Raw genomic sequence first — 26,598 nt, 5'->3', positions numbered from 1 at the left:
GAGTGTGGAGGCACCAAGGTACAGCATACACCCCCAAGAGCATTAAACCAACTGTTCCGTTTGGTGGTGGCTCCGTGGTGATATGGGGGTGCATGTCCCACGATTGTACTATACGGGGCAATCTCAATGGTGAACGTTACATCCGGGAAGTTCTGGAACCAGTTGTTGTTCCCCATTTTGCCAACCACCCTCTGGCATCAAGACCCCTGTTCATGGACGATAACGCTAGATCCCACTGTTCAAGAGCTACGACTGCATATTTGTCAAACAACGCCATTGCGACTGCCTTGGCCTGAGTCCTGATCTTAACCCCATACAACACATTCGGGACATTCTTGGGCGTAGAGTGCAGGCAATGGACCCCCCCCCCCCCCCCACACACACACACACACACACCCCACCCCCCTCCACACAGCTTTGCATCATGAATGGGCGCTATTTCCCCTTATTAAACTTTTTGACACGCGAATGTCATTAATGGACGTTAATACACATTTCTCTTCATTATGTGCAATGATTTATCGTTATTTCCAGATTAGCAGTGGTGTACTTATAGAGGGTGTTGTGTTGTGGAGTACAGGTGTTTGGGCAACCATATCCCAATCAAAATTTCATTCTGGCTCAAAATTGTTTTGTTTTTTTGTTCTCAGATGGTTGCTCTTTACAAACATAATTTTATCATGTTTGTTATTCTTATTTACTATACAGAAAATGTCTGGGGGGTGCTTAACTTTTTTTGATGTGTATAGAACATATTCAGATTAAAATCTTGCCTTTGAATATTTAAATACTTCGTTCCTTGCATCCAGACGCTGTGCTTGGAAGAGACATTTCAACATTTCGAATTCATTACTTCGTCACATTGTTCATATTACTTTCTTTTGTAGCATCTCAGGGGTAATGCGATTGCACGGTTCTCGTCATGTTGTCAACCCTTGGATATGGAACGTATTTCATGAGTGTTATTAACGTGTATGCTTTTTTTGCTTGGTATATATAGAATCAGGTTCAATGTTAATTTCATGTTACCAAAACCAACGTATGTTATCTTCTTAAGAAAAGTGCATGTGCATATTATTGTCCTGGTTAGAAGCGACAGAGAGTGATGTCACACTCGTGGTGCAGTTTGCCAAGAAATGTAGGGAAAAGATAAAAGATGATGAGATATTCAGTTTATGACTATCAGTCATACTTTTTGATTAGTCTCTATAGCTCCTATTTTCCTTTCTTGAATAAAACTTACCATCCATCGTGTACATCATAAGTTGACAGATTTAGTGGCAATGTGATGAGTTATCCTAATATGTCTAATATGTTTGCTGCAACCAAGTGTTTTAACGTTTGGCAGTGCATTGATAAGCATCACGCATTTGCCGACAGAAGCCCATGTATACGATGTCTCCCGATGGTACTCGTGTATGTCTTTAAGCTATATGATAGCTAGTCAAGCATACCCACTAATGGAATGTGCAGCGTCTTTAAGTGTCTATAACAAACACGTACATGGTATACTTAGTTTGGGGATGGACCCTGATAATGAAAGACCGTCGCACATATCCACCCGGCCCTATCTACCATCATACACTGGCGTAGTGGCATTCTGCCTGTTGCCTCAGTCTGCTTGATGCCTCACAAACCCCAGGAAATAGACAGTTGTATATATATATATATATCAAACACCAACTTTACTCTTATCAAGAGCACAATTTCCGACACAGTTATCTATCTATGTAGCCGTCACCACTCTCACATACTTTCCCACGTCAATGAATACTTCTTCTATTTGGTGCCAACCTGCGAAAAGAAAGAAATGATGGGAATAATTACGCCATGTTATAAGAGTTTGTTGCCATGGTAACAACGTGCCTCTCAGCTACCTAGTTAAGCAAAAACGTGTACTTGCTAGAATGTCTGGTGGTGGAAAGAGGTGTTTCATGGTTACCCAATAGGTCTTAACGCTCAGTAAGCACAAACGTGAAATGAGGAAATAGCTATGTTACTCCGCCCCCTTGGTTAGAAGCGGCAAGACGAGGTAAAGTTTGAGGCGACCGAAAACGTCGCAGTGTTAGCTATCAAGGGGAAAGTGCTGTGAAGGAGCATACCTCAGACGAAGTCGGACCAGTCCCCAGGCCGGTGAGTCGTATTTCTGGTTCTCTGTGTATCATTCTTGTAAAAGACATCCTTGTACTTTATATGCCTTCTGGCACTTGCGCTGGGAGTTTAGTCTATTTACTTTAACTGCTACGATTGAATTTAAACATGTCCCGACATCTGTATAACAGTAGGTCTGTTCTCCGCCATATCTGCTGTTCTGTATACTGTTCATTGTAAACCTGTGTATTAACATCTTGCATGGTAGATACTATCAAGTATAAAGTACGTTAGTCTAGTTTGGTACCGACATTGTCCAATTGTGTTGCTCGGAAATGCTTATGTGCAGATGGTGGAACAATATCTAATGCTATATCGGGTAACACTTGATTTGAAGAATCCCAAGATATTCACGAATTTGTGTCATGAGCTTTATATTTGTCCATCGTCTTGGTGGGAGTCAAGTGATTGTCAGTATATATAATGATGACATTTATATGATGACATTTTTACCCGCCATTCCAGTCTTCACTATTGCTAAAAGAACAAAAACTAACTGAAATAGACTCGTTGAAAAAAGGAACAGTGCACAAACCGTCCACCAAAAGTTAAAGTCGGTCGGTGGAGAGTGTGTCGTTATGAATTAATCGGATTCTGTTTTTTCACATTACGTTTGTATCCCTGGGCGAATGACTTTATCTTAAAATTTCTTACACTTATCTGTGCAATTGTCATGACAAAAAAACGTCTCCTGACACTGATACTACCAAAAACCCAAAGATCACCCCAGAGTCTCTCGTCATCACATATCTATGTGTCCAAACATAGCTCGTGTAATCGCAGGGGGGGGGGGGGGGGGGGGTCTCTGTAACAACGACACACAATCGTGAGAGGACACACACAAGAATAAACGACTTCTCAGTAATTCTCAAGAATATCAAGATATTTAATGTTGGTATGGTTGTGTCAGATGTGGGTGTTATTATTATCGTGGTCGTTAAATGAACAAAATTTGGTGATATGTAAAAACATGCACTTTGCAGTTTTAATCATTCCCGATAGTCATTAACTAGTAAACTTGAGCTATTGATTTGTGACGTAATAATGCAAAGAAAGCCCAATTGCTAGAAAGAAAAAGAAGAAAGACATCCACATATACGTATTCTAAAGCCTATTAAGGATATTTATATTGTGACGGATCATTTTCCAATGTTGTATTTTGGAGAAGAAGTGTCGACACAGTGCTGCCAATACAGAGAGGATCGACATTCACCTAACTAAATCTGGCTGAGAAGTCGCGGATACAGTATTGCAATCTGGTTATGTCGGTCAGGTTTGTCTGGCATTGTTTGAATCCGGGCGTGGAAATTTCCACCACCGTCTGCCGGGGAGCGGTCCATGTGCTTCACATTGAAGTTCCACTGCGGATCTGGCATACTGCAAATTACACTTTACACACACACACACACACACACACACACACACACACACACACACACACACACACACACACACACACACACACACACACACACACACACACACATACACACACACACACATATATATATATATATATATTATAGCCTGAACACAACTTAGTCAACAATATCCTTCATTTAGTGACCATATGAACTGGACTGTACTCTCATTTCTTGAACACACTATCGAAACGTCTATTAGACATGACTGCAATATGTGTGTATGATGATATCATCAACGTACTTCATATCCTGGCAAAGATATGAAATAAATACAGGAGCTTTTCGCAGGTCACCATGTCATGCAGTGTATTCTCCAGCAGGTCCAGGCTGTCTGTAGTCTGTCTATAATAATGAGCAGAATATTCAGGTGAATGTATAGTGTTCCTAATATAATATATCTATCAGGATTAACGAATTCCTTTCACAATAATAAATACACAGCATCCTTCACATGTGATCCTGACATCATCACAGACAAAAAAAGAGAACATATGTAAACTAGTGTCCAAAAGAAACGATACCACCTGTTTGCAACGACATAAAAGAAAAACTAAACAATGCAGAAGTTTAGGATTGGTGTTATGCTTTTGAGAAATCCTTTTACAACATCTGTACAAAAGTTCCATTTCAATAAAATCTGTACAACCAATATGACAAGCCTTTAAAGATGGGTGGGGTCGAAAAATGAACATTTCGTTAGAGCACTGATCACAGAAACAACGGGAAATGTCACACCACACGTCTCAAAGTCAAGTCAGTAGCGGGTATGTCCACCGTGAGCATCAATACATGCCAGAACACGCCTACGGACTGATGACGTCAAACGTCTGATGACGTTGGGAGTGATGCGTTGCCTTTCCTCGAGGAGACATCGTTCCAAGTCCTGGACGTTGACTGGAGGCACACGGCGACGTCGGATTTGCCGATCGAGGTGGTCCCATAAGTGCTCGATGGGATTCATGTCCGGTGAACATGCGGGCCATGGCAAAACCTGTACGTTGGCGTTGGCAAGGAAGTTCTGTGTCAATCTTGCTGTGTGTTGCCTTGCATTGTCATTTTGGAAAAGGAGTCCACGAGGCTGTTGCTGAATAAAGGGCACCACAACAGGCCGTAGGATGTCATCAAGATAACGCTGTGCATTCAGGTTTCCACGAATTACGACAAGCATCGTTTTGACGTCACCACATATGCCACCCCAAACCATTAACCCTCCACCTCCAAACGGGCGGACCTGTTGGATACAGTTAGGCACCAAACGTTCACCAAATCGTCGGTATACAAGCTGCCGTCCATCGTTTCTGAAGATGAGGAATCTGCTCTCATCAGAGAACATAACACGTGCCCAGTCCCGCCGTTGCCAACGTCGAACTCGCCTGGCCCAGATCAGTCTGTTGTTCCGGTGTCGAGGCGTCAGGAGCGGTCCGCGGTAGGGATGACGTGGTCGGATACCATACTGCGTAGTCTCCTGTAGACGGTCTGTCGACTGATCCTGTGTCCCAGTGCTGTAGCCGCCGTGGACGTCGCTGTTACGGTGCGGTTCCTCAGGTGTAATGCCTGGATGTAACGATCTTCACGGGGCGTGGTTACTCGTGGTCTTCCACTCCTGGGCCTGTCTGACGTCTGACCTGTCTGACGTAACCGCTGCATCAACCTGGTGATAGTGATGCGTGCGCAGCCCAATCTTCTGGCGACGTCGACGTGTGACGCTCCTTGTTGGACCATTCCAACGGCTCTCTCTCTCTCGATGGCTGTCAAACGTGGCATATCTTGTGTTCTTTTTGTTGCTGTGATATCAACGTGTCTGATCAGCCGTTTTATACAGTTTTTTCTGCACGTGCAGAACATGCTAGAGAGGGAAATGTCACTTTCACGAAATTTACGTTTTTTCCCGGAAGTGATCACGTGTTCCCGGTATTTTTTATCGACTATGCTGTGTTTGGGATGTGCAATACGAATTGGCATGTTTTCATACTTGACAATTCACTTAGTAAAAAACAATTTTGAAAATAAGTTGGTATCGTTTCTTTTGGACACTAGTTTATATATACACAATCCTTCCCACAATCCTTCCCCGTACCTCCACATGTATGGAACACTTTGAGTGATGGAAGCAAATTACCATAACTGCACTGGAGCACTGGAGCGACACCATGTTTTCCACAAAACTATGATTGGATACTCTCACAATATATTTTCAATGTTGACATTGTTTATATCTGCCTAACGAGTGATTGTTCTATTTAAATAATTTAAAAGATTTGAAAAGTTTATGCTTACTTTGGGTTGATTGCCTTTGCTGGTACATATAATGGCCCAGACAAAGACCCCATTTGAATTTTAATCTAATGAGTTTATCAGTATTAACATCAATATCATAGGATTTGGTACCAACAACAAGTTTGTCAACATTGAAAGAATGATCCTTTTCCACTTTGCAGGCTTTCACCATGTAGGACAGGTGGTGTTTTCTCTGTGAAACTATAGTCCTCACTAACTTTCAGTGGTGTTCGTTAAAGGTTAAATCGAGCTCTGGACAAATTGAGAGACATGGACTAGTTGCGTGTAATCTTTACAACAATAAGTCTGTACTGAACCCCCTCTCTCCCGCGACCAACTCTGTGTACTCTCTCTATAAACACCTGATCATCATCGTGTGCATTATATATATCCAGTTTATCTGCTAACACATGCATGCTGTCTCACAGCCTTCTCAAGTCTCCTTCACAATACCTTTCTTCTCGGGTATGCGTCAGCGATTTTCGAGGTTGTCAGTGATATCCCTGTGAGATCATTTGTTTTTATATAAAGCTTCATTTGGTACCGTTACTTGTTTTCTGGGTGAATCTACTTCAGATTGCAAAGTCACGAAAATTGTGGCCACACAGATAGGAACACACACAGTCTAAATACGGCACTGTGTGTTTCCGTGGACAAGAAGTCCCTATTGTTGCTCTGCAGGCACTGGTCCCCATCCCCTTTTGTTTTATATGTTAATCAGCTGGCTGTATCTTGATTTAGCAATCACATTTACTGTCGAGACATTTTCTACTTGTTGCCATACAAAGGAACGCCACTCACGTTTTTCGGATTACACATTAATACAAGCAAACCTAAGATAATATGGATAGGTTCACAAAATTAAATGGTCGTACATGGACTGGAAATTAGATTGGTCAAACACAACGTTCACTTTACTTGGCATGACATTTAAGCACAATTCAGCAGAAATGGGAGAGAGAGAAACTATGAATACGTCGAAACGTATCAGAGTACTAAATAAAACGTGTCATGTTTAAAAACTAACTCCTTCTGAAACTACCACATGACAAATCAATAATGAAGATAGACCTTTTATTTAACATTCACGCGGCATAGTAAATCATACAAAATAAGTGTCAATTGCGCCTAGCGGAAACGGTGGTATCAGAACATATGAAATCCTGGATGATTTGTCATTGTTTTCTTTTTTTGTTTAATGCTGTGCACGGCAATATTCCAGGTATATGACGGCGGTCTGTAAATAATCGAGTCTGGACCAGACAGTCTAGTGATTAATTTCATGAGCATAGATTAACGCAATTGGGATGCAATCAACCAAGTCACCGAACCTGACCACCCGATCCATTTTGTCGCCTCTTACGATAAACATTGGTTGCTGGAGACCTTCATTTTTACCCGGAATCCACAGTCTGAATAAAGAAAAAACAAATCTCCCAGCAGGCACAACAATGTTTTATCAATGTTGTGCTTCAACGTTGATATTTCAGTGATGTTTTGTTTGATTTAAAAGTTATGATGATGTGGAAATGTCGACATCAACATCAGATGTCAATGTTGAAACAACGTCGTGTTTCAACGTTAAAATGGCATTCTACTATGACTACGTGAAATACTCGAATTTGATTGGACAATCAATGAAATTAGACATCATCAATTCGGATTGAAAAATGCGTCTGATTTTATGACCGTTTCACTGCGCAATTACACAAATAATCTGTCGTCGAATCAGATGATGTTGGGATAGAGTTTATCACAATAACCCAATCCACCAAAAGCCATCAAGGGGGGCTGGCAGTATTGGAGTCGGGCAAAACGCTTCCCTCGTGCCCCGTTGCATCATTCAAAATACACATGTCAAAACTGAACCACCAGAATTCTACCATCTTCCCTGCGAAACTGTCACTGCTGGTGATCCATGTTGGTACACTTTAAAACCAATCCTCTGTCCCAAATGATGAAAACAATCCAAAATCGAAGGAATCCAAAGTTAGTTGCATTTACACAAATCATTGCGTTAGGGCCACCACTGTCACTCGCATGCCAGGATAGAGGCACGTGCAATCATCCAACTCACTGGTCATACAAATCAAGAGTCCTTATTGAGTTACAACACTGACTCGTCGGCCGATCAGAAAAAGAACTATTCTTCGATTCTGCAGGGTTCAGATTCGACAGTCAGTCAATTATCATCCACTGTCATTTCAATCTTGCACAAAATGTAAAAACTGGCGCGTCCGCCTCTGTCTAAATTTCAGACTGGGTAACTGTCAACAAAAACTTCCCAGAAAATAAGTAGGTCCGGCCAGTGTTGGGTACAGTAAGCTGGTTTCTATCGTGTTTGGGGGGTTTAGATAACCAAGCTGTTACTTATTTACAACGTACAAAATTGTTGCATTGAACAAACAGTTGTTTGTTTTCCTTTGACGAATATCTTTTTAGGTTACATTGTTAAAAAAACACAACGAAAGACGCTTACCTAAGTCAATTCCCATCTCGTTCCATGCCAGATTACGCACTGTCTTCCGCGGAACGAAAAAGTTCGATTTTAAATCGGTCATGGTAGAATGGAGATAAATGTACTGTGTTTGAAAATAAGATTAATATTAGACCGAATTGATAGTCTCTAAATTTCATTTGAAACCGAACGCTTAAAAATAACTCTCCACCAACATTCCAATCAAATTGAAACCGCTCGAGTAGCGTTAAGTGCGATTACAACACCTTGGGTGACTTTCAAATGAAGAACGGAAAAATAGACGAAAATGGTACTATTTGGAATCATCATGGTGTTCTGGTTCGGGACATAGCGGATTACCTTGTATGGGAGACATTGTAACTGATATCCCGAAAATGGACTTATCACCCTTGGAGTGTGGGAGATAGTCTGTAAGCTGTTGGGGGTTGCCACATATACTTATGTTGTGGATGGAACAACCTGGTTGGAGGTTTCTGAACCAATTCGCTTACCCCGAAGAACCTGAAGAACCCCGAAGAACCCGAAGAAGGCTATAAGGACGAATATCCTGTGACAGATAGTTGGTGACCTCACAAAGCAGATCTATTGTGACTGGGTTTCTGCTGCCTGACGGGCAAGCAGATTTGAAAAAATCCTGCTGACAGCTTATCCGCTACAAAATGTACAGTCGCAGTTGGACATTTTTGTTTACTAATTGCTTGCCCCAAAGCTGGGTGGCCAGTGCGACGGGAAACAGCTCCGGGAGGGTCACATTACGTGTTGTTCCATCCACAACCTACTGGTCCAGGCATCTGCCACTGAAAGCATTTGCCCTGCAGGTAGGCCCCAAAGCCAAACCCCTCCGACAGCATCTGTACAATGCTGCCTTTGTGAGTGACGTCACCTTTAGTCCTCAGTGTCTAGTTGTAGAGGTGGCCGTGGTGGTTCTTTCACGCTCTTGAGGTAAGCATATGAATCTGACCTGTGCTCTATTAATGATACGTGGTCGACCGGATCTGGGAAGGTCACGTGTTGCCCCGTGTGTCTGATAACGGTTCCACAGTCTTGTAATGGTGCCTGATGCTACGCGGAAAAACCTGGCTACCGCCTAAGATGATTCTCCTGTTTGCAGACGGCCGATGGAGTTGCTGCGTTGGGCTTTCGTCAGTCGTGGCATGTTTTCGCTGTTCACTTGCTGTAAGATTGTGATGGCATGCAAATGAAAACCCAACTGTGATGATTTTGCACCTGCATGCCATCTTTTCACCAAATTTCTGCAGTGCCTCATTCTTTCCACACAAATCAATCCCATTCCATGTATAAATGGCCAATTCATTTTTGGTATTAATTTAATGTATGGGTTCGGCAACACCCTGTCAAATATTTACTACTTTTGCGTTTCTTTTTATGCAGAGTATATTATTATTACTACATGATCGGGCTCATCATTTATGTTCCATGAGTTGGGGATATTTTGAATACTGATCTTCATTTTACCTCTGCACTTTTATTTTCACAGAATAAGTTGCACCAAATTACCATGCTTTAGAAAGGTTGAGATAGCTTAATGTTAATGTCACCACTTCCTATCTTATGACATGAAACTGTTTACTGTCCGTATTATTCACAAGAAGTTTCGATTTTCTTTTTAAACAGTTTTAATGTCATAAGATAGGAAGTGGTGACATTAACATTAAGCTATCTAAACCTATCTAAAGCATGGTAAGACTTTCCACACTAATGATTTTACCATCAAGCTTAGTGTATCACTTGACTAGGATGCTGCCGTGGTATAACAATCTTGGTCCGGATTACTCAAACTTTACAGTTCAGGTTATAAAAACGTAGTTTATGTATCATCGCCAGTTGATATTCTGTTGCATGTGTCTACAGTGTTTACAGAGAGAAGAATTTGTACAAAAGATTCATAAAACTCGTTTCATGACACTTGCATGGAATTTGATTAGTTGATGCTTGGCCCTTCCTTCCTTCCGGAACTACTTTGATTGACTAATTCGTTTGGGTTTTTATCGAAAAACATACTTTGTACTCGAAAATTATGCTTCAGTCTGGTGAAAAAAAAGAATTTGCCTGCCACAAAAAGTATATGTTTGCACGTGTGTTTCTTTAAAAGATTCGAGCTTATATATTTAAATAAAAAAACAACATTTCGTTTTGTAGCTGTAGCTGGAAGAAATATCTAATATCTTTTTTTGATGTAATGGGATGTATGCGGGGAGTGATGTTTATATTTTACATATTTTGTACTAAAGAGTGCTCACGTAATTCCAAATTGGATTTTAAACATGGTAACCGAATGGTAACCAAATAATGTCCATTTCTCAGCCATTCCTGCATGTATCATCATTACATTTGGTATTGGTATGTGGTTTTCAGTTAAACATGTTTTGTACATATTTTGTTACTTTTCGATATCTCGTCTGAAACTCAGTGACCATGAACGTGAATGGCCTTTTCTCTTGTGTTTCTAAAACCTGCTTACAAGATTTTGATCCGATGTTAAACATGGCTACCACAACAGCAATTTTAAGAAACCCAGTATATTGTTTCTCAAAATGTATTGAAATTTGGTATAGGTGTAGTTGGATGTGGGGGACATATTTGTTCCATTTTTGGCGATATTACAGAATAATAGTTTGTGTCATCAAAGAGGAAATGTTGTCATCAAAGTAGGTGCAAAAGACCATGTTAGACCCTTCTGAACAGGTTCCTGCCACCGTGTTTTATCACAATATCTGCCTACTAATGGGAGCTTTGGCATAGAAACGGTTTTCCCATATAGTTGTCATAGAAACCCAGCTTGACTTTGAAAAGAAATGGTTCGAGTAACATTAGTAAAGGCTATCGGTAGGATGATCAAGAAATCGTTTTACAATAGTGAAATGATAGTGAAACAAATTCAAGTTGACCAAAACTGGACACGGGCGGAGGGCAAGCGCATTTGCCGCTTTAACTAGTGCTATCCTCCATTTGGCTAGTCAAAACCGGAACAGTTGAGGCAAGGGCCGGGGACCTGCAGCATGTCAAAGAGTGTTTTCTTTCTTGTGACAGATTACTTAAAGGTACATGTCCCTGTGACACCGAGTAGTAAAGACACTTACACTTACCATGCTTCTTGGCATCTACGTGTCGTCTTAGAAAAACATCTTACCTTCTTCAAATCAATTAGATTTTATCGCAAAGTCTTTTGTTAAAGGTATTTTTAAAAATCAAATGTTCAAAACCACAGAGCACGTGGCATGTGCACATGTTGATGTCTGTGAGAAGCATCACTATTGGCACTTGACATCGAAGTCGTAAACCCTTGCATTTTCTGCACCAATTCTTGTTCAAATAACGAGAGATCTTTGTAGCAAATTAACGTTGAAGTGCTTTTAAGAGTAAAGTTCCTTATACTTTTTCTCAGAATCAGTTGGTTGAACTATTCCTATACCTTATGTGGATGTTTGTCATAAGTGTATGGCTTAGTTTCATGAAGGGTGTTAAATTTGAACATGATATTGTATTTAGAGAGATAGTATTACACGTACACGTACACGTTTTACCAGACATTTACAGGGGTATAAAATGATTGGGAAAAGAATATCACATAGCCTAACCCATACTGTTCACGCACTTCCTCAGCGATGGCTCCCTCATGTTCAATCAGCAGAAAGAAAAACTAATGTAATGTTTAATGAATTTGAGAGCAAAACAAAAGGATTGGTCATATTGCAAAGCAATCGGAATTAGTCAACGGTTTAGAGATATCAAGAAAGCAATAATCTAAGAGATTGTACGCGAATTTCAACACAGACAAAATGTTGGGGAAGTGGCATAGTTTTTGTTCAATTGATAGTGATGTTACATTGCTTTTTCCCAATAAGACACATATTACTGCTTAATATAATTACTACAGTAATATGTCTATTTACATAACGTTTAACACCACGCCTAACTACGCTCAAAGCTCTTTGAAATCTTCGTAGAAAGAGCATGCTCGATTGTTTCTCAAAAGTTGCGAATTGTAAACACCAAAGGCTTGAGCTGCTGGAATTTTGCTCCACATGAAGTGAAAGTTGACTATTGGAAAGTTGAAGTTATCCCTCTCGTCATACAGTCTTGTGGAGAGGGTTTTGTCACTCTCTATGGATAGACTTAAATATGAAAAAGATGAGGCGGTCTGACTGATGTCTTTTATTTCTAATTCATGTGGGTAAATCAGTGGAAGGGAATTGGCTATTTGATTGTTATTGAACGATATCAGATCATCGATATACCTGAAGCTTAAGTTAAACTTCTTGGCCAAATTACCTTGTTTTGACTTTGCCAATCCGAACAGAAATGTACACACCAAAGGCTGGCGCTGCAGCAATATTGCTCGACATAAAGGGAAAGGCGACTATTCGAAAGTTGAAAGTCTGATGCTGCATCACAAAGAGACAAGTATTGTGGTTGATGACTCACTGTTTTATTGTTATAGGTACAATGAGACACTTATTGTTGGTCGCCCTGCTTGCTGTTATATTCTCTGCTGTCTTTGCAAAGGTGAGAAGAACAGTCATTTAGTAACACATGGTGATCATGTCACACGTATGTATTCAATGATTACAAGATTCAATGATTCATTTCGAGTATATTTACATAGAGCAAAAGAAAAAAGACTGTTTGTTCCTATGAATATACTGACTTGAAGTTTGTTTGCCCTTGTGTTTACTATGTGTTGATCATGTAGGTAACTATGATTTACAGGGAGGCAGGCGACAACAGAGACAGGATGTACAAAGCGATATAGCTGATGATGTGAGTTCAACTCTACAACCTATATGGTTGTACTGATAACTAGAATGAAAACTACAGGATCCTAGGCCGTAGAAGATACTTTAAATGTAGCTGACATGTGGGCTGTGGTATGTAGATGTCAGGCTGTTGGCTGTGGTATGTAGATGGGAGACTGTTGGCTGTAGGTCGTGGGCTGTGGTATGTAGATGGGAGACTGTTGGCTGTAGGTCGTGGGCTGTGGTATGTAGATGGCAGGCTGTTGGCTGTAGGTCGTGGGCTGTGGTATGTAGATGGGAGACTGTTGGCTGTAGGTCGTGGGCTGTGGTATGTAGATGGCAGGCTGTTGGCTGTAGGTCGTGGGCTGTGGTATGTAGATGGCAGGCTGTTGGCTGTGGTATGTAGATGGAAGACTGTTGGCTGTAGGTCGTGGGCTGTGATATGTATATGGCAGGCTGTTGACTGTGGTATGTAGATGGGAAGCAGAAGGCTGTAGGTTGTGGCGTGTGGTATGTAGATGGGAGGCTGTGGGCTGTAGGTCGTGGGCTGTGGTATGTAGATGGGAGACTGTTGGCTGTAGGTCGTGGGCTGTGGTATGTAGATGGGAGGCTGTGGGCTGTAAGTCGTGGGCTGTGGTATGTAGATGGGAGGCTGTGGGCTGTAGGTAGTGGGTTGTGGTATGTAGATTGGAGGCTTTTGGCTGTCTGGTATGTAAATTGCAGGCTTTGGGCTGTGGTATGTAGATGGGAGGTTGCGGGCTGTAGGTCAAGGGCTGTCGTATGTAGATTACAGGCTGTTGGCTGTGGTATGTAGATGGGAGGTTGCGGGCTGTAGGTCGTGGGCTTTGGTATGTAGATGGCAGCCTGTTGGCTGTGGTATGTAGATGAAAGTCTGTGGGCTGTGGTATGTAGATGGGAGGCTTTTAGCTGGGGTATGTACATTTGAAGTTGTGGGCTGTAGTCGTGGGCTGTGGTATAAAGATGGGAGGCTGTGGACTGTTGTATGTAGATGGGCGGCTGTGGGCTGTGGTATGTAGATGGGAGGCTATGGGTTGAAGGTCTTGGCCTGTGGTATGTAAATGGAGGCTGTGGCCTGTGGTATGTAGATGTGAGGCTGTTGGCTGTGGTATGTAGATGTGAGGCTGTGGGCTGTGGTATGTAGATGGGAGGCCTTTAGCTGGGGTATGTAGATGGGAGGTTGTGGGCCGTGGGTCGTGGGCTGTGGTATGTAGATTGAAGGCTGCGGGCTGTGGTATGTAGATGGGAGGTTGTGGGCCGTAGGTCGTGGGGTGTGGTATAAAGATGGGAGGCTGTGGGCTGTGGCATGTATATGGAAGGCTGTAGTCAGTGGTATGTAGATTGGAGGCTATGGGTTGAAGGTCTTGTAGATGGGAGGCTGTTGGCTGTGGTATGTAGATGGGAGGCTGTGGGCTGTAGGTCGTGGGCTGTGATATGCACATTGGAGGCCGTTGGCTATGGTATGTAGATGGGAGGCTGTGGTTTGTAGGTCGTGGGCTGTGGTATGTAGATGGGAGGCTGTGGGCTGTGGTATGTAGAAGGGAGGCTGTGGGCTGTAGGTCGTGGGCTGTGGTATGCAGATTGGAGGCCGATGGCTATGGTATGTAGATAGGAGGCTGTGGGCCGTTTTATTGAACAAAATGGCAGCATTGTGTATACAACTGACCCTACATTTTACCCATATGACGATAGAAACTAATAATAATCACACAAAATTAAAGTACATATTTAGCAATGGTTAGCTCATAGTTTATACTGAAATATTTCTTCTTAATCTGTCGCTCCTTATATTCTTTACTTCCTCATTTATTTGTTGTAACTATATTGTTTGTAAACGTATTTTTCAGAGGGGTTACTAACCTGTGATAACTTTTGCCCGATTCTTTTCACGAGTTTGTAAATATGACGTGTTTAAACTGAATTGTTTAAATGCGTCCAGTTCAAATATGTATATTGGGTTATGTTGGATAACGGTCGAAATGTTTCCTTTGTTGGTGGTTATTGGTGACAGGAAATTGTGCTTACAGATGGTGTGTAATGCACTGTAATTTTGTGTAATTATAGGCATATAACCATGGAGTTTTTCTGCAGGTAGAAGAAGGTGGTGAGGAGGAGAGCGACGAGGATGAAAAAGTTGATGTATATGCCGAAGAAAAGAGGCTGCGAATGAGAATTGGTGAGTGTTGACAATAACATGTCACAGTCAACATGGTGCCTATGCACATGTGTCAAACGTCATTGCCCATAAATCACACGTCTTTACTAACACCCGTAACTGTATCAGATACTACTACCTGGAGCCCTACGGTTCTCATCTACATACCACAGCCCACTACCTACAGCCCACAGCCTCCCATCTACATACCACTACCTGGATTTGTCACCAGACGTTATCCATACATCACTCCTCTCTGTCCATACATTATATATTTCTGTCCAAACATCACACATCTTTGTCTATACATAACATTTTTCTGTCCATACATCACACGTCTCTGTCCATACAACACATATCTCAGTCCATACATCACACGTCTCTGTCCATACATCACACCTCTCTGTTCATAAATCACACATCTTTATCTATACATCACACGTCTTGGCCTTTACGTCAAACGTCTCTGTCCATACATCAAATATCTCTGTCCATACATCACATGTCTCTGCTTTTACGTCACACGTCTCTGTCCATACATCACACGCCCCTGTCCATACGTCACACGTCTCTGTCCACGTCTCATTTTATACATCACACGTCTCTGTCAATACATCACACATCCCTGCCTTTACGTCACACATCTCTATCCACGTCTCTGTCCATATATCACACGTCTCTGTCCATATATCACACATCACTCCCTTTACATCACACGTCTCTGTCCATACATCACACCTCTCTGTTCATACATCACACATCGTTGTCGATACATCACAAATCTCTGTCCATACATCACACGTCTCTGTCCATACATCACAAATCTCTGTCCATAAATCATATATCTCTGTCCATACGTCACACATCTCTATCCACGACTCTGTCCATATATCACACGTCTCTGTCCATATATCACACATCACTCCCTTTACATCACACGTCTCTGTCCATACATCACACCTCTCTGTTCATACATCACACATCGTTGTCGATACATCACAAATCTCTGTCCATACATCACACATCTCTGTCCATACATCACAAGTCTCTGTCCATACATCACACATCACTCCCTTTACATCAAACGTCTCTGTCCATACATCACACCTCTCTGTTCATACATCACACATCGTTAACGATACATCACAAATCTCTGTCCATACATCACACGTCTCTGTCCATACATCACAAGTCTCTGTCCATAAATCATATATCTCTGTCCATACGTCACACATCTCTATCCACGACTCTGTCCATACATCAAACGTCTCTGCCTTCATGACACACGTCTCTGTCCATACATCACACGTCTCTGTCCATACATCACACGTATATGTCTATACGTCACACGTTTCTGTCCATACATCACACGTCTATGTCTTTACGTCTCACGTCTCTGTCCATACATCACACGTCTCTGTCCATACATCACACGTCTATGTCTATACGTCACACGTCTCTGTCCATACATCACACGTCTCTGTCCATACATCACACGTCTATGTCTATACGTCACACGTCTCTGTCCATACATCACACGTCTATGTCCATACATCACACGTCTCTGTCCATACATCACACGTCTCTGTCCATACATCACATGTCTCTGCCTTTACGTCACCCGTCTCTGTCTATACATCACACGTCTCTGTCCATACATCACACGTCTATGTCTATACGTCACACGTCTCTGTCCATACATCACACGTCTATGTCCATACATCACACGTATCTGCCCATACATCACATGTCTCTGCCTTTACGTCACCCGTCTCTGTCTATACATCACAAGATTCTGCCTTCATGTCACATGTCTCTGTCCATACATCGCACGTCTCTGTCCATACATCACACGTCTCTGTCCATACATCTCACGTCTCTGTCCATACGTCACACGTCTCTGTCCATACATCACACGTCTCTGCCTTCATGTCACATATCTCTGCCTTTACGTCACACGTCTCTGTCTTTACGTCACACGTCTCTGTCCATACATCACACGTCTCTGTCCATACATCACACGTCTCTGCCTTCACGTCACACGTCTCTGTCCATACATCACACGTCTCTGTTCATACATCGCACGTCTGTGTCCATACATCACACATCGTTGTCGATACATCACAAATCTCTGTCCATACATCACACGTCTCTGTCCATACATCACAAATCTCTGTCCATAAATCATATATCTCTGTCCATACGTCACACATCTCTATCCACGACTCTGTCCATATATCACACGTCTCTGTCCATATATCACACATCACTCCCTTTACATCACACGTCTCTGTCCATACATCACACCTCTCTGTTCATACATCACACATCGTTGTCGATACATCACAAATCTCTGTCCATACATCACACATCTCTGTCCATACATCACAAGTCTCCGTCCATACATCACACATCACTCCCTTTACATCAAACGTCTCTGTCCATACATCACACCTCTCTGTTCATACATCACACATCGTTGTCGATACATCACAAATCTCTGTCCATACATCACACGTCTCTGTCCATACATCACAAGTCTCTGTCCATAAATCATATATCTCTGTCCATACGTCACACATCTCTATCCACGACTCTGTCCATACATCAAACGTCTCTGCCTTCATGACACACGTCTCTGTCCATACATCACACGTCTCTGTCCATACATCACACGTATATGTCTATACGTCACACGTTTCTGTCCATACATCACACGTCTATGTCTTTACGTCTCACGTCTCTGTCCATACATCACACGTCTCTGTCCATACATCACACGTCTATGTCTATACGTCACACGTCTCTGTCCATACATCACACGTCTCTGTCCATACATCACACGTCTATGTCTATACGTCACACGTCTCTGTCCATACATCACACGTCTATGTCCATACATCACACGTCTCTGTCCATACATCACACGTCTCTGTCCATACATCACAAGTCTCTGCCTTTACGTCACCCGTCTCTGTCTCTACATCACACGTCTCTGTCCATACATCACACGTCTCTGTCCATACATCACACGTCTATGTCTATACGTCACACGTCTCTGTCTATACATCACACGTCTCTGTCCATACATCACACGTCTCTGTCCAAACATCACACGTCTATGTCCATACATCACACGTTTCTGTCCATACATCACACGTCTCTGTCCATACATCACACGTCTATGTCTATACGTCACACGTCTCTGTCCATACATCACACGTCTATGTCCATACATCACACGTCTCTGCCCATACATCACATGTCTCTGCCTTTACGTCACCCGTCTCTGTCTATACATCACAAGATTCTGCCTTCATGTCACATGTCTCTGTCCATACATCGCACGTCTCTGTCCATACATCACACGTCTCTGTCCATACATCGCACGTCTCTGTCCATACGTCACACGTCTCTGTCCATACATCACACGTCTCTGCCTTCATGTCACATGTCTCTGCCTTTACGTCACACGTCTCTGTCTTTACGTCACACGTCTCTGTCCATACATCACACGTCTCTGTCCATACATCACACGTCTCTGCCTTCACGTCACACGTCTCTGTCCATACATCACACGTCTCTGTTCATACATCGCACGTCTGTGTCCATACATCACACGTCTCTGCCTTCACGTCACACGTCTCTGTCCACGTCTCTGTCCATACATCACACGTCTCTGTCATTAGATCACATTTCACTACCATATTTTCAGATCTGTGCAAAAAGAAGAAATGTTACCGTGGTGAAGTGTGTCGCCTAGACAACCGGCAGCAGGCTGAGTGTGTGTGCCTTCACGAGTGCGAGCCGGAGGTTGATCCTCGCTATCACGTAAGTCAACTGTACATCTGTACATTGTAAAAATGTGTTTAGATTCTAAACACAAACGTGTTTAGAATTATGTTTAACAGTTAAACGTGTATAAGGTCTCCATGTGGGAAAGACCCATATCCAGTGATACCTTGATACGTTTACCTTTATTTTAGGTAATTTTAAAAGGGGAGCTTTCTATGTTTTTTAGCATTTAATGAGGTGGGGAGCGGGATAAACTGAAAAATTAAGGGTCTATAGTAGAAATGACATATACTTCAGATAGATAGATTGCCAAAGGGACGCTTCTCTACACAGAAAAAAGTGCTATCGTATATATAATGACAGAAAGAGGATATTTAATGGTGGGTGCCAAATGTCGGTCTGGTCTATGAATTGCACATCTAAACCAATACAAGTGGCCTAAAACTTAGAGCAGTTGATATCCCAACTCTCGAAAGTGACGACTTGACTTTATCTTTACAATATATATGATTAAAAAGAATATTCGAATTGGGTACAGAGTATTCTTCTTCCTAGAACAGAACAGAACAGCACTTTATTTCTCTCAGGCCGAGTATATCGGCATATGAGGTACAACCAGTATTTTACATTGCCGTGGACAGAGGTTAACCGGGACTTTTTACAATTTTCATTATAATGTTCACACATGTACACAGTTTATTTTGGACAGACATCTTTTGGCATTTAAAAAAATTTAAAATAAGGACCTTCGTTTTATTCATGTTTACAGTTAGTTTCCACAGCTTACAATAAGTTTCAAAACAATTTAGTGATTTCTGATGGTCTTTACACAAGGAAAAAATGCTGTAAATTGTCTCCTTGTCTAACTGTCCCCTTATGTTATAAACCAAAGGACACATGTGCAGCACTTACAAAAACATTGTTAACATTGTCAACAATATCTGATAAACATTCTTTTTAAGATGAGAACCACACATATTCAGTTTATCAAATATTGTATTCACGTCGTCAGTGTTGCTGGCGTCTTGAAATTGACATGTTTTTCTGCTGCCCTACTGACGGTAGTCGCATGTGTCATAGTGCGCCTGTCAGTAGCAGGCGTTGATTGGCAGGCAGTGTCGTCTTGACAAAGTGTTTATGTTTAGATGTATAGCACTATACATAGGATCAAAGTCTTGTACATAAAAATTAATTACATCTTTAAGTCTACCTGCAGTTGCTATAGTATAGTCGATTAAACTAACACCTTTACATGTATTTCTTCCCAGGTGTTAATCTTCTCCAAATCTTCAATTGATGGTGGACAAGTTATTGTTTTTACCATTCTAAAATAATATATCCATGATCATTAGCTCTTCCATTATCTTGTAAGTGTCTTGCGTTGTCTATACCTAATGATGTAATGTCTTCTGTAGCATTTAATTCTTCTTTTATGTCTTCTGGGATATTTAAGCGTGCAGATAGTGTATATTCTATACAAGTAATGTTCATTTTTCATAAAATCTCCTAACATAACAATATCAAAATCAGAATCATATTCACATATCTCAGATTCAATATCATTGAAACACACATGGCTATAGTAACGTGATCCCTCAGGGGGGATGTAGAAATCACGAGTACTAAATCACACTCAGACTCATCAGTGGTTGGGACATTTAACTTCCTTGACCACCCAATGTGGCTGTTCCTTGGCCACTGTACTCGGTCTTCTGTGGCTTCTGTTAGGGCTGGTGGGGGTCAGGCTTCTCAGGTTGTCTGTTAGGGCTTGTTGGGGTCAGGCTTCTGTATTTATCTGTTAGGGCTGGTGGGGGGCAGGCTTCTGTAGTTATCTGTTAGAGCTGGTGGGGGGCAGGCTTCTGTAGTTGTCTGTTAGGGCTGGCGAGGGGCAGGCTTCTGTAGTTGTCTGTTAGCACTGGCGAGGTGCAGGCTTCTGTAGCTGTCTCTTAGGGCTGGTGGGGGGGGGGGGGGGGGGGGGGAGGCTTCTGTAGTTGTCTGTTAGGGCTGGTGGGGGGGGGAGGCTTCTGTAGTTGTCTGTTAGCGCTGGTGGGGATTAGGCTTCTGTAGTTGTCTGTTAGGGCTGGTGGGGGTCAGGCTTATGTAGCTGTCTGTTAGCGCTGCTGGGGGTCAGGCTTCTGTAGTTGTCTGTTAGCGCTGGTGGGGGTCAGGCTTCTGTAGTTGTCTGATAGCGCTGGTGGGGGCCAGGCTTCTGTAGTTATCTGCTGGGGCTGGTGGGGGCCATGCTTCTGTAGTTGTATGTTCGGGCTGGTGGAGGTCAGGCTTCTGTGGCTGTCTGCTTCGCCTGGTAAAGGCAGGGCTTCTGTGGCTGTCTGCTAGGGCTGGATGGGGTCAGGCTCTCTTTAGTTGTCTGTTAGAGCTGGTGGGGGCCAGGCTTCTGTAGTTTTCTGTTACGGCTGGTGGGTTTGAGGCTTCTGTAGTTGTCTGTTAGGGCTGTTTGGGGCCAGTCTCCTGTAGTTGTCTGTTAGGGCTGGTGGGGGACTGACTTCTGTAGTTTATGTTAGGGCTGGTGGGGGCCAGGCTTCTGTAGTTGTCTGTTAGGGCTGGTGGGGGACAGACTTCTGTAGATGTATGTTAAGGCTGGTGGGGGGCAGACTTCTCTAGTTGTCTGTTAGGGCTTGAGGGGGTCAGGCTTCTGTACCTGTCTGTTAGGGCTGGTGGGGGCCAGGCTTCTGTAGTTGTCTGTTAGCTCTGGTGGGGATAAGGCTTCTGTAGTTGTCTGTTAGGGCTGGTGGGGATCAGGCTTATGTAGTTGTCTGTTAGGGTTGGTGGGGATCAGGCTTCTGTAGTTGTCTTTTAGTGCTGGTGGGGGCCAGTCGTCTGTAGTTGTCTGTTAGGGCTGGTGGGGGGCAGGCTTCTGTAGTTGTCTGTTAGCTCTGGTGGGGATAAGGCTTCTGTAGTTGTCTGTTCGGGCTGGTGGGGTTCAGGCTTATGTAGTTGTCTGTTAGGGTTGGTGGGGATCAGGCTTCTGTAGTTGTCTTTTAGTGCTGGTGGGGGCCAGTCTCTGTAGTTGTCTGTTAGGGCTGGATGGGGCCAGTCTTCAGTAGTTGTATGTTAGGGCTGATGGGGGACAAGCTTCTGTAGTTGTATGTTAGGGCTGGTGGGGGTCACGTTTCTATAGTAATCTGTAGTTGTCTGTAAGGGTTGTGGGGTCAGGCTTCTGTAGTTGTCTGTTAGGGCTGGTGGGGGTCAGGCTTATGTAGCTGTCTGTTAGGGCTGGTGGGAGTCAGGCTTCTGTAGTTGTCTGTTAGCGCTGCTGGGGGTCAGGTTTCTGTAGTTGTCTGTTAGCGCTGGTGGGGCCAGGCTTCTGTAGTTGTCTGATAGCGCTGGTGGTGGTCAGGCTTCTGTAGCTGTCTGTTAGGGCTGGTGGGGGCCAGGCTTCTGTAGTTATCTGCTGGGACTGGTGGGGGCCAGGCTTCTGTAGTTGTATGTTCGGGCTGGTGGGGGTCAGGCTTCTGTGGCTGTCTGCTTCGCCTGGAAAAGGCAGGGCTTCTGTGGCTGTCTGCTAGGGCTGGTGGGGGGTCAGGCTTCTATGGCTGTCTGCTAGGGCTGGATGGGGTCAGGCTCTCTTTAGTTGTCTGTTAGAGCTGGTGGGGGACAGGCTTCTGTAGTTTTCTGTTACGGCTGGTGGGGTTGAGGCTTCTGTAGTTGTCTGTTAGGGCTGTTTGGGGCCAGGCTTCTGTAGTTGTCTTTTAGGGCTGGTCGGGGCCAGTCTTCTGTAGTTGTCTGTTAGGGCTGGTAGAGGACAGACTTCTGTAGTTGTATGTTAGGGCTGGTTGGGGCCAGGCTTCTGTAGTTGCCTGTTAGGGTTGGTGGGTGACAGACTTCTGTAGTTTATGTTAGGGCTGGTGGGGGCCAGGCTTCTGTAGTTGTCTGTTAGGGCTGGTGGGGGACAGACTTCTGTAGATGTATGTTAAGGCTGGTGGGGGGCAGACTTCTCTAGTTGTCTGTTAGGGCTTGAGGGGGTCAGGCTTCTGTACCTGTCTGTTAGGGCTGGTGGGGGTCAGGCTTCTGTAGTTGTCTTTTAGGGCTGGTTGGGGCCAGGCTTCTATAATTGTCTGTTAGGGCTGGTGGCCAGTCTTCTGTTGTTGTCTGTTAGGGCTGGTGGGGGACAGACTTCTGTAGTTGTATGTTAGGGCTGGTTGGGGCCAGGCTTCTGTAGTTGCCTGTTAGGGTTGGTGGGGGACAGACTTCTGTAGTTTATGTTAGGGCTGGTGGGGGCCAGGCTTCTGTAGTTGTCTGTTAGGGCTGGTGGGGGACAGACTTCTGTAGATGTATGTTAGGGCTGGTGGGGGACAGACTTCTCCAGTTGTCTGTTCGGGCTTGAGGGGGTCAGGCTTCTGTAATTGTCTGTTAGGGCTGGTGGCCAGTCTTCTGTTGTTTTCTGTTGGGGCGGGTGGGGGACATACCTCTATGGTTGTCTGCTAGAGCTGGTGGTGGCAAGGCTTCTGTGTCTCTCTGTTAGGGCTGGTGGGGGTCAAGCTTCTGTAGTTGTATGTTAGGGCTGGTGGGGGTCAAGCTTCTGTAGTAATCTGTAGTTGTCTGTAAGGGTTGGTGGTGTCTGTCTTCTGTAGTTGTATGTTAGGGCTTGTGGGGGTCAAGCTTCTGTAGTAATCTGTAGTTGCCTGTAAGGGTTGTGGGGTCAGGCTTCTGTAGTTGCCTGTTAGGGCTCGTGGGGGTCAGGCGTCTGTAGTTGTCTGTTAAAGCTGGTTTGGGCCAGGCTTCTCAAGTAGTCTGTAGTTGCCTAATAGCGCTGGTGGGGGCAGGCTTCTGTAGTTGTCTGTTAGCGCTGGTGGGGATTAGGTTTCTATAGTTGTCTTTTAGGGCTGGTGGGGGCCAGTCGCATGTAGTTGTCTGTTAGGGCTGGATGTGGCCAGTCTTCTGTAGTTGTCTGTTAAGGCTGGTGGGGGCCAGTCGTCTGTAGTTGTCTGTTAGGGCTGGTGGGGATTAGGCTTATGTAGTTGTCTGTTAGGGTTGGTGGGGATCAGGCTTCTGTAGTTGTCTTTTAGTGCTGGTGGGGGCCAGTCGTCTGTAGTTGTCTGTTAGGGCTGGATGGGGCCAGTCTTCAGTAGTTGTATGTTAGGGCTGATGGGGGACAAGCTTCTATAGTTGTATGTTAGGGCTGGTGGGGGTCAAGCTTCTGTAGTAATCTGTAGTTGTCTGTAAGGGCTGTGGGGTCAGTCTTCTGTAGTTGTATGTTAGGGCTGGTGGGGGTCAAGCTTCTGTAGTAATCTGTAGTTGTCTGTAAGGGTTGTGGGGTCAGGCTTCTGTAGTTGTCTGTTAGGGCTGGTGGGGGTCAGGCTTATGTAGCTGTCTGTTAGGGCTGGTGGGAGTCAGGCTTCTGTAGTTGCCTGTTAGCTTTGGTGGGGGTCAGGCTTCTGTAGTTGTCTGTTAGCGCTGGTGGGGGTCAGGCTTCTGTAGTTGTCTGATAGCGCTGGTGGTGGTCAGGCTTCTGTAGCTGTCTGTTAGGGCTGGTGGGGGTCAGGCTTCTGTAGTTATCTGCTGGGACTGGTGGGGGCCAGGCTTCTGTAGTTGTATGTTAGGGCTGGTGGGGGTCAGGCTTCTGTGGCTGTCTGCTTCGCCTGGTAAAGGCAGGGCTTCTGTGGCTGTCTGCTAGGGCTGGTGGGGGGTCAGGCTTCCATGGCTGTCTGCTAGGGCTGGATGGGGTCAGGCTCTCTTTAGTTGTCTGTTAGAGCTGGTGGGGGCCAGGCTTCTGTAGTTTTCTGTTACGGCTGGTGGGGTTGAGGCTTCTGTAGTTGTCTGTTCGGGCTGTTCGGGGCCAGGCTTCTGTAGTTGTCTTTTAGGGCTGGTGGGGGCCAGTCTTCTGTATTTGTCTGTTAGGGCTGGTAGGGGCCAGTCTCCTGTAGTTGTCTGTTAGGGTTGGTGGGGGACAGACTTCTGTAGTTTATGTTAGGGCTGGTGGGGGCCAGGCTTCTGTAGTTGTCTGTTAGGGCTGGTGGGGGACAGACTTCTGTAGATGTATGTTAAGGCTGGTGGGGGGCAGACTTCTCTAGTTGTCTGTTAGGGCTTGAGGGGGTCAGGCTTCTGTACCTGTCTGTTAGCTCTGGTGGGGATAAGGCTTCTGTAGTTGTCTGTTCGGGCTGGTGGGGATCAGGCTTATGTAGTTGTCTGTTAGGGTTGGTGGGGATCAGGCTTCTGTAGTTGTCTTTTAGTGCTGGTGGGGGCCAGTCGTCTGTAGTTGTCTGTTAGGGCTGGTGGGGGACAGGCTTCTGTAGTTGTCTGTTAGCTCTGGTGGGGATAAGGCTTCTGTAGTTGTCTGTTCGGGCTGGTGGGGTTCAGGCTTATGTAGTTGTCTGTTAGGGTTGGTGGGGATCAGGCTTCTGTAGTTGTCTTTTAGTGCTGGTGGGGGCCAGTCGTCTGTAGTTGTCTGTTAGGGCTGGATGGGGCCAGTCTTCAGTAGTTGTATGTTAGGGCTGATGGGGGACAAGCTTCTGTAGTTGTATGTAAGGGCTGGTGGGGGTCAAGCTTCTGTAGTAATCTGTAGTTGTCTGTAAGGGTTGTGGGGTCAGGCTTCTGTAGTTGTCTGTTAGGGCTGGTGGGGGTCAGGCTTATGTAGCTGTCTGTTAGGGCTGGTGGGAGTCAGGCTTCTGTAGTTGTCTGTTAGCGCTGCTGGGGGTCAGGTTTCTGTAGTTGTCTGTTAGCGCTGGTGGGGCCAGGCTTCTGTAGTTGTCTGATAGCGCTGGTGGTGGTCAGGCTTCTGTAGCTGTCTGTTAGGGCTGGTGGGGGCCAGGCTTCTGTAGTTATCTGCTGGGACTGGTGGGGGCCAGGCTTCTGTAGTTGTATGTTCGGGCTGGTGGGGGTCAGGCTTCTGTGGCTGTCTGCTTCGCCTGGAAAAGGCAGGGCTTCTGTGGCTGTCTGCTAGGGCTGGTGGGGGGTCAGGCTTCTATGGCTGTCTGCTAGGGCTGGATGGGGTCAGGCTCTCTTTAGTTGTCTGTTAGAGCTGGTGGGGGACAGGCTTCTGTAGTTTTCTGTTACGGCTGGTGGGGTTGAGGCTTCTGTAGTTGTCTGTTAGGGCTGTTTGGGGCCAGGCTTCTGTAGTTGTCTTTTAGGGCTGGTCGGGGCCAGTCTTCTGTAGTTGTCTGTTAGGGCTGGTAGAGGACAGACTTCTGTAGTTGTATGTTAGGGCTGGTTGGGGCCAGGCTTCTGTAGTTGCCTGTTAGGGTTGGTGGGTGACAGACTTCTGTAGTTTATGTTAGGGCTGGTGGGGGCCAGGCTTCTGTAGTTGTCTGTTAGGGCTGGTGGGGGACAGACTTCTGTAGATGTATGTTAAGGCTGGTGGGGGGCAGACTTCTCTAGTTGTCTGTTAGGGCTTGAGGGGGTCAGGCTTCTGTACCTGTCTGTTAGGGCTGGTGGGGGTCAGGCTTCTGTAGTTGTCTTTTAGGGCTGGTTGGGGCCAGGCTTCTATAATTGTCTGTTAGGGCTGGTGGCCAGTCTTCTGTTGTTGTCTGTTAGGGCTGGTGGGGGACAGACTTCTGTAGTTGTATGTTAGGGCTGGTTGGGGCC

The 26,598-nt window shown here is 44.6% G+C and overlaps 1 protein-coding gene across 4 annotated transcripts in view; it reads left to right on the top strand.

Annotated features, from left to right (window-relative positions):
* Positions 1-1,909: 1,909 nt before the first annotated feature.
* The window catches only part of LOC124118191 (SPARC-like), a 37,908-nt gene continuing 13,219 nt past the window's right edge, over positions 1,910-26,598 (top strand). Inside the window, exons 1-5 of one of the 4 annotated variants that reach the window (XM_046480307.2) lie at positions 1,911-2,133; positions 12,794-12,858; positions 13,063-13,113; positions 15,198-15,282; positions 18,977-19,092. In XM_046480307.2, the coding sequence (XP_046336263.1) occupies positions 12,799-12,858; positions 13,063-13,113; positions 15,198-15,282; positions 18,977-19,092 (312 nt within the window). In that variant the 5' untranslated portion in view covers positions 1,911-2,133; positions 12,794-12,798. Of the gene's footprint in view, positions 2,134-9,434; positions 9,508-12,793; positions 12,859-13,062; positions 13,114-15,197; positions 15,283-18,976; positions 19,093-26,598 lie in introns of those variants that run through there. The other 3 variants (XM_046480304.2, XM_046480308.2, XM_046480305.2) reach the window with 3 other exon arrangements.

This window comes from Haliotis rufescens, unplaced genomic scaffold (assembly GCF_023055435.1).
Source record: "Haliotis rufescens isolate VD_foot unplaced genomic scaffold, xgHalRufe1.0.p SCAF_66, whole genome shotgun sequence".
Taxonomy (NCBI): domain Eukaryota; kingdom Metazoa; phylum Mollusca; class Gastropoda; order Lepetellida; family Haliotidae; genus Haliotis; species Haliotis rufescens.
This window is presented reverse-complemented; position numbering and strand designations above follow the sequence as displayed.